Below are 10,735 nucleotides of genomic sequence, written 5' to 3' on the forward strand. Positions count from 1 at the left end.
TGAAACTAGACTAACCCCTGCCTTTTTTTCATTGGCCACATCTACAATGGCCGTTTTAGCGAAGGGCATATGCAGGAGGCTCTTGGGACCAGACTGTTTCTTCTACACCTATGAGTCTGCAAGCAGAGCCACAGAACATTCTCCAAGACCTAAGTGCCCAAGGGGCTCAGGCATATTCGTACACAGGTCAGAGCACTCACAGATTGTCCTGAGGAGTGGGTAATGATGCAAGCTGAGCTCAAGGTGAGAAACGACTGCATTTCTTCATTTGGTTGCAGTAAAGACTTAGACAAAAACTTCTCACAGCATGCTTAGAATAAACATAGTAATTCTTTATCATACAGAGTCACACCTTACACATAAATAATTTGAATGTCTTGTTCTTTCATGGAAAGTAACAGAGAAAAACCTTCAAGGTTGATACATGGGATCTGGCATTACAAATCACATAGGGTCAAACCCAAATCCTGCATCCAAACATGCAGACATTTGGCTCCAAAGCTGACTTATACGATACCTCCCTCCCCTGCCCTGGAAGGAATGGAATCAGGACCCTCCTTGGAAGACCACCCCCATCATCAACCTCTGGTTATGGATCCCAACCCTGCAACCTTGGCCCCATAGCTCAGATCCAGTCTTCTACAGCTGCAGTGGTATGAAGTCCTGGTCGGCAGCTGCAGAAGGAGCCATTGTCTTCTCCAAGGTGTGTTATCCATAGGTTTTCAGAGGTGACTGAACTAACTAAGCATACCCAAGCTGGAGCCCGTGCAGCTATTTCTATTTCTTGGCTGACAAGCTGGTTACCAAAGCAGCAAGGCGAAGGATTGCACAGTCTAGCGACATTTGACTACAACTGGGACTGCAGAACAGCAGTGTGGGAACAAATACGGAAGCTAGCAGGGCTGCAATGAGAAATCTGAGCTTTGATCAAGGAGGCAGCAGCATCTGACTCTATCTGGGCTGGCAGGGTGATCCCATCCCAAAGCAAAAGAAAATAAGCCATTCTTTTCAGCAGATGAAATTCTCCCCAGTGGTTTGTTCCTCCCAGGATCATTTTATGTGATCTCATTGTCTCTAAAGTCTTTCCCCTGAGGAAGGCGATCGTTTAACATAGACTACAGCGTTAGCATCTGGTATTAAATCAGTCAGGCTACTCTGAAATGAGGCGAGTGGGCGTCCTGGAAAGAAAATAAAAACCCAAGTTTAATAGAGGACATAGGTTCACCTTGACCCACGCTATTTGTTACAGAAGACATAGCAACACACAGCTCACTCAACAGAGAGCCACTCCACCCTGCCAGAGATGTATTTCACACTCCCAGCAAACTCCAGATGCTCACTGAATGTGCACAAGCAACACACAATCGGGCCCCAGAGGCTGTTACATCTTGATTTGCTTTACCAAGCTGCCCTAAGAGGAACTAAGCATGTTCCCACAAATCTTCTTAATCCAAGTGGCAAAGTTAGGCACTCGGCATTTCAGCCACACACTTTTGGCATATTTGGCTGCAAAGATGAACTGCAAAAATGTGGAAGAAAACTGTCAGGAAGGGAAATATTAACAGACCACAGGCATGGTGCAGGATGGCAGGGAACAGCATTCAAGCCAGGAGCAGCAGGAAGGGTCTTCTGCTGCTGTTTCTTCATCCCCACTGCTGTTTCTTCATCCCCACTGCTGTTTTAAGGGGGTTCCTTGCAGCCAGGCACTGAACACAGCAATTAACAGCTGCCTTGTGAGAAACCAGATGCAATGTGTTGGACACAGCTCACACAGTCCATTGTTGGTGTGAAACGAGCTCAAAGAGCATTGCATTGATATAAGCGTCCTTATGTCAATAGTTAGCCACATGCCAATTGCACACGAACCGATGGAAAAGCTGTGGTTTTGGCAGTTTTGGTGTTTGGGGTTTCTTTTTCATGTCTTGTAAGCCAACTAAGACATGATTCTTTGGCACCATCATGAGTGAAAACACCCATTTACCTCACTTAGTGTTTCACTTCACAAGTAACAATTTAGCCAGTGATTGAAGTGTCAGTTAAATGAGGTGATTTATAATAATTCTGAAAACCTGCTAACCATAGGAAGCTATAATCAGAGCTAATTACAGGGACAACTTGGAAATCCATTGGTTTAGGGCTTTAGTTTTGATAAAGGGGATAACAACTTGTAAGCTATGATTCTTTTAATTATAACAATAGCAACCACCTTCTTTTACATAGCTTCTTTCATCTATAGAAACCCCACAGCTTTAGCAAACTATACAACCACAGGAATCATTTAGCCCAACACCAAAGTGAGGCTATCTCTACATGAAATAAGTAACTGTTTAATAATGCCTAGCTGTCCTGTGCCAAATTTGCAGAGGAAAGAAAGTGCAGAAAGAGAATGTAATTTCTTTCATGTTTTCTTATGAACACTCAGGGGATCCTTCGATGCCCACCGCAGCAGCCATCTGATCTTGAGATTAAGGAAGGCAGTTTTTGTATGCACCCATAGACTCATGGCAGCACAAGGAGGGCAGCAGCATCATCCCCACTCATGACTAAGGAAGCAGGGGCACCACATAGCAGGACCGCAGGACCCCATCACGTTTGCCCAAGCTCACCTGTCCAGGTCCTCTGCTGGGTGATGATAAAGCTTTGACACTGCAATTGGGAGTTACAGATTGCAGCAGCTTCCTCAGCACTGTGAACGGAAAGCAGGCATCTCAGATGGCTGTAGGAGGGCCAGCACTTGTAGTCTTCTCCTTCCACCATTCGGAAGCCCTTTAGGGAGATGTAGTCTGGAAACAGGAAGAAGGTTTTTAGGGAAACTCTTTAGCTGCATTTCCAGTGGCTGGTTACACTATATACTTAGTGTGCTGCACTTTAGTGAAGCTGTAAGGAATGTGATAGTGATAGGTTGAACTGATGTACCTAATGGAATGAGTGCAGCTGCAAAGTTCAAAGAAACTTAAATCGTGACTTTTGGTTCTGCTATGGAGCACACAACAGCAGTTTCTCCACAGATGTAAGGGAGGGAGCAGAGCTCTCAAGGGTGAAGGGGCAGGGAAGTGACCACAGAGGTGAGAGGGGAAAGCTGATGTGCTGCTTCTCCAGAGAAGCCAGCACCACAATGGCCTCTCCTACACCCCAGCCCCAACAGCTGAACCAGCTCATCACAGATCCAGCACTCAGCTACATGGGGCACACGCTGGCCCACCCATAGGTGTGGGAGACTTAGGAACCTCACTGGGGGAAAGGGAGGCCAGCTCTTGCTCCAGTGGGATACAAAAGACCTGACAAGCCTGAGCAGACATGTTCAGGCTATTGTTCGTTGACTACTAAGAGTCTCTCCCTACCTTCCCACACCCCTAGGATGGTGATTGTTTTGGCACATTGCTACTGGGCAAGTTGTGAAGCCAACAGGTAGGTGTTGTTGGAAAATATTAGTAATTTCTGTTAAAGCTGCTGGTCCTTCAGTGCAAATGACAGGATGTCTTTGTTCATAATGGTGCAAATTCCAGTTCTTTCACACATAAAGAGATTTCCTTCTGCAGGCCACCAGTGCCACTCCATCTCAAGTGAACACTCAGGAAAATGTAAGTCACAGTAACCACTGGCTTTTGAAGCATTCCTTTTGATTAGCCTCGTTTCTACCACCAAATGGGTCTCTTCCTCATAAAAGTTCATTTATCTATCCACAGGTCCAATAGGATGGTCTTCAGAAAAGAAGAAATTTAGAGGGCACCCATGCCCCAGCTCCTCTGCCACATTCATTTCAGTGTTGTCATCCCCCCACTGCACATTCCCACAATAACCTGTGCTAAACAGCCAGAAGCTACCAAATGAAATGGGAAGTTTCAATATCAGCCTGGAAAACTGACCTACTGGTCCATAGGATAAGATGACCCTGAAGAGAGACAGGAAACACTCAGTTTGCCACTCTTGTCTACTCACTTAAGCAATCCCAAATATATTCACTTGAAACACTGGTGTGCATTATAAGAAGAGTATTTAGAAGCAGTGCAAGCATACCTCCATATGGAGGCCAGATTGTCTGCACTGCTTTTACTTTGCAAAGCAGTGCAATCATGCATAGCTCCCATGAAAAAACAACAAAAGACTGCTCAAGAAAAAGATACTTTTGGTGCTTTTCCCAGTGACTACACCCTGCCTGAACGTATGGGAGATCAGAATTTGACCAGTTACCAAGTTCCTCACTCCCTCAGTAGTCATGTTATTTAAAGCATTCAAAATCATGTACCTTTTAAAAGCAGAGGTCTTTTCTGCAGGTAGAGCCCAGACTTGTAGAGATGTAAAACCTTTTCAAAAGCTTTCAGGGTTTCATTTATTCCATATCGCAAATCACCTACATTTAAAGAAAAAGATGACAAGATGAGCAATTCAAAAAATAACATTTAGAGAGTTCTAATAAAGAAGTTTATGAATATTAGCTGGTACCTGTTGCATTCAGAATATCGCTCAAGAAGGGCCGCAAAGCTGATGGTGCAGAGTGTGGCAAAAGGTAGGTGAAAAAATACCTGCAAAAATCCCACACACTGATGAGAATGCAGTCGCTTCATTTCCATGGTAATTAAGTTGTCTACATTTTCCTGTGACTCCAGCATCCATATGCAACTAGTAATTCTACTTGTTTGTTCAGCTATGCTTGAGCCCTTCATTGGTATCTCACAGACCGTTCCTGTGAGCTGGGCTGAAAGCTTGGTCCTTGCAGCACAGCATGCTGGCAACCACTGCGTGAAAACCTTGCAAAGGCACACACAATGGAACTTCCCCTCATTCTCGGGGCCCATTTTGTACACTAAGCAGTGCACTTCTCACAAAAAAAAAAAAACCAAAACCAAAAGAAGACTCACGCAAGACCTTTCCCTTGCCCTGAAAATGTTTGGCCTTCTTATTGTCCCTGGAAAAGCAGGACAACTCATTCCCTCAAGCTTCCAGAGAACCGTTCCACAAGAGACAAGCTCGCTACTGCAAGGCTGCAGTAATCTATGCAGGGATTTGCCCTTTAACACTGAACCCTGCAAATTCAGGCTCCTTAAGTCCTTCTATGTAAATATCCATCTGCCAAGGCTTCCCCCCATACTCGACCTGCCAAGCATCAATGGTGAGCGAAGTCTTCACACTTTCAGCTGGTGGCCTATAACAAATGCCACAGCAATCTCAGCCCCTTGCCCTTTTCCTGTTTCACTGCTCTTCCATAGGTTCCCATAGTCTCCACAGGGAGACCTGGAGTTAAAGGGAAGAGTTAGCCTGCTTGGTCCCAGCAGTGGGGACTCAAAGCTGGCAGGCTGTGGCAGGCAGCTGGCACTGCATTCCTTCCAGCAAACACAGCCCACGGAAGTCAAGTGCCAGAGCTTGTTTGGCAAACAATAAATTCACAGGTGCAACCTTTGGGGCAGGTTTCTAGAGGACGTTGGGAAAGGGAGCAGCAGAAGAAAGATGCCTTCATTCTCACCAGACAGCAACTACACTGTTTTCCTGCCTTATAAGGAAAATAAACTTGCTTCAAAGCAATCCTTAACTACCCTTTGACAGAGGTGAAGGGGAATCACTGCATGGAAGAAACACAAGGTGCCAGAGGCTACACGGCAGACTGAGCTCAGCCACCCCAGATCTTTCCCCCCATCTCTCTGGACATACCGATATGCATTGAAAAGATTCTTCTTTTCATTTATTCCTTCACATTTCCCAACTGCAGAGCAGTTGACAGGGAAGCTTTTTGTAGGGAAGTCAAGTGTGCAGTCATTATCTTCCTTGCATGACAGTTCCTCAGTGCTGGCATCATCCATGTCTGTCACTTTTAGGTTTCCATCCACCATAACAAACTGCCTCGGCTGGAAATCCAAGAGGACTATTGAACCCAGAGGAGAATGTGCCAAGTAAAACAGCAGTTCCACAAGACTCAGGCAAATCTGAGAAAGAGAAGATGAATATGCATGGGAAAAACAGATGAAAACCGGCTATTAAATTGGAAGTAGAACAAAGGGGAGGGAGCATTCAATGAAATTAAAGGCAAAAAATGCATATGGTACTTAAAAGGTAATTATATGTATGCTACAAAATTTATTATCAACATTGCCACAGGATTTGACTGGTAAGTAGTTTAGCAACGTTTTTAAAAAACATGCACATACAAAGAGAGACATTTGCAGTTAGAGGAACTAGAGGAGAAAGCTGTGAGGAAAACAATAGCAGCCTTCATGTTTCAGGAGCTATACTGATTTGCTAGCTGAAATTAGACGGGGTTTTTCCCACTCCGGCAAAGAATTAATACATTCCCCTCCCTTCCCCCATGCTGCTCCATACAGACTGAGGCTCCGTGGTCATTAATACCAGATTCATGCCTTGCTGCATCACTCAGCAATATGAATTTGGGCACACAATCGTGCTTCTGCAGAATTAGCCAAAGCACGCAATGTACTTATTGCCAGCTTTTTTGCTTCTATGTCATCTTTCTGGCAGCTGGGAAAGGTCAGGCAACACCTGATCCAGCAGAAAGCTCGGCAAATGATTTTTGAACAAACTAGAGATAGCAGAGCACATGCACAGCGCAACACCACTTTGTTCAAGTAGTTTTTTGCATCAGTTTTCAATCAGTATCGGGAGCCCTGGCATCAGACTATCATCAGCGAGGTGTGCCAGGCGGACCCGTGCCACCCCTCACTGTCTGTGATAGTGATCTGTGCAGGCGTGAGGGTTTGTTCACTTGGAACAGCTTGCAGAATCCCTGGTATCTGATGTGGCTCATCAGAGGGGAATCCCATCCATTAGACGCCCTAATTAGTACACAGGACTAGACAGTACCAGTGTAAATCCTGAATCCATGTCTTTATCACTTAAAAGATTATTAAAGCCTTAATGCCACTGTACCAGACCTTACCAACAGCTAATCCAGCATCATGGGTTTCTAGCTCTGCAGGAGAGCTTTGACTAATTTGAGATGAGATGCTGGGAAAGCTGTGTAGAAGCCAGTATGAAACAGTCTGTAAGCATAAGGGGAATTCTGTAGGCCAACAGCAATGACTCTGGAAGCTCTGACACTATTTTAAGTTGATTAGTGAAGCAATCATAGGAATCCCAGCTTCACATCCCGCTGCCGAGCAAGCGCAGTTGCCACACTCCCCTCTGCCTTGGATGGCAAGGCTCCTCTTCAACATTAAGGACCACATGCAGGCAGGGATTTTTATTTTGGGACTTCTGCTGTGTTTTTATTTTGCCTAAAGCATTTCTTGGTGACATTAAGGTATCCATGCTTCTATCTGATGCTCTCTTCCGTCCTGAGAACCAAGCAAGTAGTAGTGAACCCCCAACCGAGACCTTGAGGCAAACTGTAATACAAGCTATAACCAAAATAAGTGCTATGTCACAAGTTATTTATGTTCCTGGGGAGCTTAAGAGGATGCTTAGGATACAAGGCAGATCTCACTAACAGGGACGCAAACTACAGCAAGAGGAAAGCAATTTAGTAGTGTTTGTACTACAGTAATGCCTAAAGGGCTATGATGAGGAACATCAGACATACATATGGTGAGAGACAGGCTGCTCAGCTAGCTGCCTAGGACAGGTAATGCACAGAAACAGCAAGCTTGGAGTGTGGCAAGGCAGCTTTCCCCAGTCAGAACCATGCTGCTGAGGGGCCTCGCTACGGACACCCCTCTGTGGATTGGAACAACATCGAAGCAAAATCAGCAATATAGTGTAATACTGGGTATTAAACACCACTCCTCTGCTGAGAAAGATTCTGTAGCCATTTCATCCCAGATGAAGCTCTTTTAACATCGCCCTAGAGAGAAGGACAATAACCCTGAGACGCCAGGCTAGGGCAATGTTAATGTGCTTTAAAAGGAGTGAAAGCAAGCCAATCTAAGAACAATTTTCGGGAGCAAACAGAGTGTCAGCATGACAACCCCGTTTGCCCAGCAGTCACCAGGGGCTCTTCACATTTACTCAGTTTGCGGTCTAAAAGTGACTGATAAAACTCCCTTTGTCTTGTTTTCTTACTTTAAATCTCTCCTCCCAGGGGGTCTGCAGAAGCTGAATCATCTCCAGGGGGGATCCCAGCTCCAGCATAGCTGTGACCCGTATTTCAGGATCTCCGCTATTATCATAGCATTGACCGTGCAGCTGTGGGGATGGAAAAAACGACTGTCAGAGGGATGCCGCTGCCAGTGCCAGCGGGTCGTGTCGTGTCCCCCCCACGGTGACACAGAGGGCAACACGGGCGGATCGGCCTAGCCCCAGCACTGAGCCTCCCCCCTCCCCATCCCCAAAGGTTTCCGTGCCGCGGGCGCAGCACCGCCGTACCTGTACGATGCCGGGATGCCGCAGGCGCTGCAGTAGCGTCACCTCCTTCAGTAGCTTGTAGGTGGCCAGGCGGCGGCAGCCGCCCGGCGCCCCGTAGCGCTGCACGCACTGCCGCACCTCCCGGCCCGCCCCGTGCACCGACTTGAGGGCCACGGCGCCGCCGCCCGCCAGCGCCGCCCGAGCCACCACCTTGGTGAAGCCCCATCCCAGCACGCTGACGCCCGTCGCCAGGCTCAGGTCGCCGCAGCCCAGCCCGCCCGTCGCCGCCTCGCCGCCGCCCGCCGCCGCCTTCAGGCGCCGCAGGTCGCGCCGCCTCTGCCGCAACTCCTCCCGCAAGCCCGGCGGCAGCAGCGGCGGCGGCGGCGGCGGGGATCCCGGCTGCTCCACACCGCTGCCTCCACCGCCACCGCGCCCGGCCGTCAGCGCCAGCAGCGCCAGTGCCAGCAGGGCCAGCAGCGCGGCCGCGCTCAGCCGAGCGCCCCGCCACGCTCGCCCCACCGCTGCTGCTGCTGCTGCCGCCGCCGCCATGGGGAGCGGGGCTGCGCCGCAGCGGACTCCGGCCGCTCTGCTGCCCGCTCTGAGCCGCACCGGGGAAGGCGAGCGCTGCCGAAGGGGCGTGTCGGGCGGGAGCCTCCCCGCGCCCGAAGCCTCCACCCCCGGCACGGCCCGGTCCTGCGAGGGCAGCCGCTCCCAGAGAGGGGCCCACGGGGCGGCGGTGACCGGATCCCCTCGGGGAGGGGAGGTCGCTGGCGCGGCAGAGCCGAAGAGGTTCAGGGAGAGGCGGCCCGCGGTGGGAATCAAAGCTGCCGCGAGCAGCGGTACATCCCCGCTGACGCCTGCCCCCGCCCTCCCGACGGAGGCTGTTTATGGCAAAACCCGTGGATCTTACGGGTGTGAAATCCGTCCGTCCTGCTACGGCTACCGCAGAGTGCACCCGACGGATTGGAAACGGACTAAAGTTAGCACAAGCTGAGATACCACGTTCCCGTGCCTCCGAAAAGCCGCAGGTTAGGTTTCTAAGAAAGCAAACGCTGGCAGTCTCTCTGGTTAGAATGCTGAAACAGCAAAACGCTGGCGAAAGCATCGAACTGTAATTCTTTTCCAGGAAAGACACCACCAGAACCCCCTCTGCCTAAACCAGCCAATCCAGGCAGAAAATGCAATATCATTTATTTGTGAGGACATCCATACGGCTGGTGGTACACAGGCAGCGCAGGGCTGCCTTCTGCCACACGCAGACACCTGCACAGAGAGCGCTGCCGGGATGGATGCGAGGAAGCGGAGCGGAGTGCTGCCTCCTCTCTGTCCCTGCGTTTATACACCTGTCTGCACCGGGCGCTGCTGTGCGGAAGCTCAGTGGGGTTAGCTTAGGCCAAAGGCAGATGCATTTAATCTGCTTCTGATGCAGGCAGTATACCGCTAGCTCTCCTCCCTGAGTGGCCTGAAACACCAGCCCAGAAGCTTGATTCACTTTTTTATTTACCTCTGCACTACTGGGTTAGAAATTAAACAACGGTCTGCCTCTCTGCCTGCTTTACTGCAGTATCTGCTGTAATCTTTTATGGCACAACCGGCCTAAGGGACCCTCCCCAGAGGGATCAGAGTGACATTCAGCCTGGTGAGGTAGCCTCCTCATGACAGCCCTCCTGCCTGCACCAGGAGACCAGCGGTGGTGGTGGGTGAGATTACACAGGGGTTGTTTTAGCCGTGACCAGGCAGTGGGACCGCTCAGTCCTGCAGTATTGGTGCTGCCCTGGGACACGTCTGCTCCTCCTGGGCTCCCTCAAGGTACAGCAGTGCTGTTGCCTCTCTCCTGACTCACAACACAGAGCACACTGCTCAGGTTGCTTTCTCAAGCCACCCCTGCAAAGGAGCCTCTGTGAAACCTCCCTAAGAAACTCGACTTTAATATCATGGCCCATAGGATTGAGATTTTCAGAGACTACAGCAAGGCAGTTATCATGACCAGTGAGTCCCCAAGACCATTTTAATAGAAACAATGAATACAAGTGATCCCTTATAAATAGCTTTCTTCCCCAAAGTCTGCAGAAAGTTCCCTCTCCACTTCCTGTTGGTTCAGCTTCACTGGAGCAGCCTGTGGGTCAGAAGCACTGCAGGAGGGCACAGTAAGGCCCTGCTCTGTAAGGCAGGAGGAAAAATGAACTCTGGATTCACCAGGACATTTCCAGAAACAGAGTTGGCCACAGTCTGTTCCAGAACCCACAGTCTGCCAGTGCATAAAATAAAGGAGGAAATCTCGCTGCCTATAGTAATCCACACACATACAGGTTAGAGGCATGATCCTAGCATGGCTCTTTCAGCAGCTGAATTTCCTTTGTTGTTTTTTAACCTTAATAGTTCTTTAATTAACATCTTTATTTTCAAATCGGGAATACACCTGTGTCATAATTAAAATTCATTGTCA

General features: G+C 49.0%; 1 protein-coding gene across 1 annotated transcript; it reads right to left on the reverse strand.

The window, feature by feature from the left end:
• Positions 1-311: 311 nt before the first annotated feature.
• On the reverse strand, positions 312-8,977 carry LOC133224566 (extracellular tyrosine-protein kinase PKDCC-like). Its single transcript, XM_061376122.1, has 7 exons — positions 8,311-8,977; positions 8,008-8,130; positions 5,647-5,918; positions 4,444-4,523; positions 4,247-4,351; positions 2,607-2,783; positions 312-1,178 (listed from the first exon to the last, which is right to left on the reverse strand). The coding sequence occupies exons 1-7, from the start codon at positions 8,836-8,838 to the stop codon at positions 1,075-1,077; spliced, it is 1,389 nt and encodes a 462-aa protein (XP_061232106.1). The 5' UTR covers positions 8,839-8,977; the 3' UTR covers positions 312-1,074.
• Positions 8,978-10,735: the final 1,758 nt, after the last annotated feature.

This window comes from Neopsephotus bourkii, unplaced genomic scaffold, assembly GCF_033783945.1.
Source record: "Neopsephotus bourkii isolate Nb327-2 ecotype Australia unplaced genomic scaffold, CSIRO-AGI_Nbou_v1 NB_1707, whole genome shotgun sequence".
Classification (NCBI taxonomy): domain Eukaryota; kingdom Metazoa; phylum Chordata; class Aves; order Psittaciformes; family Psittacidae; genus Neopsephotus; species Neopsephotus bourkii.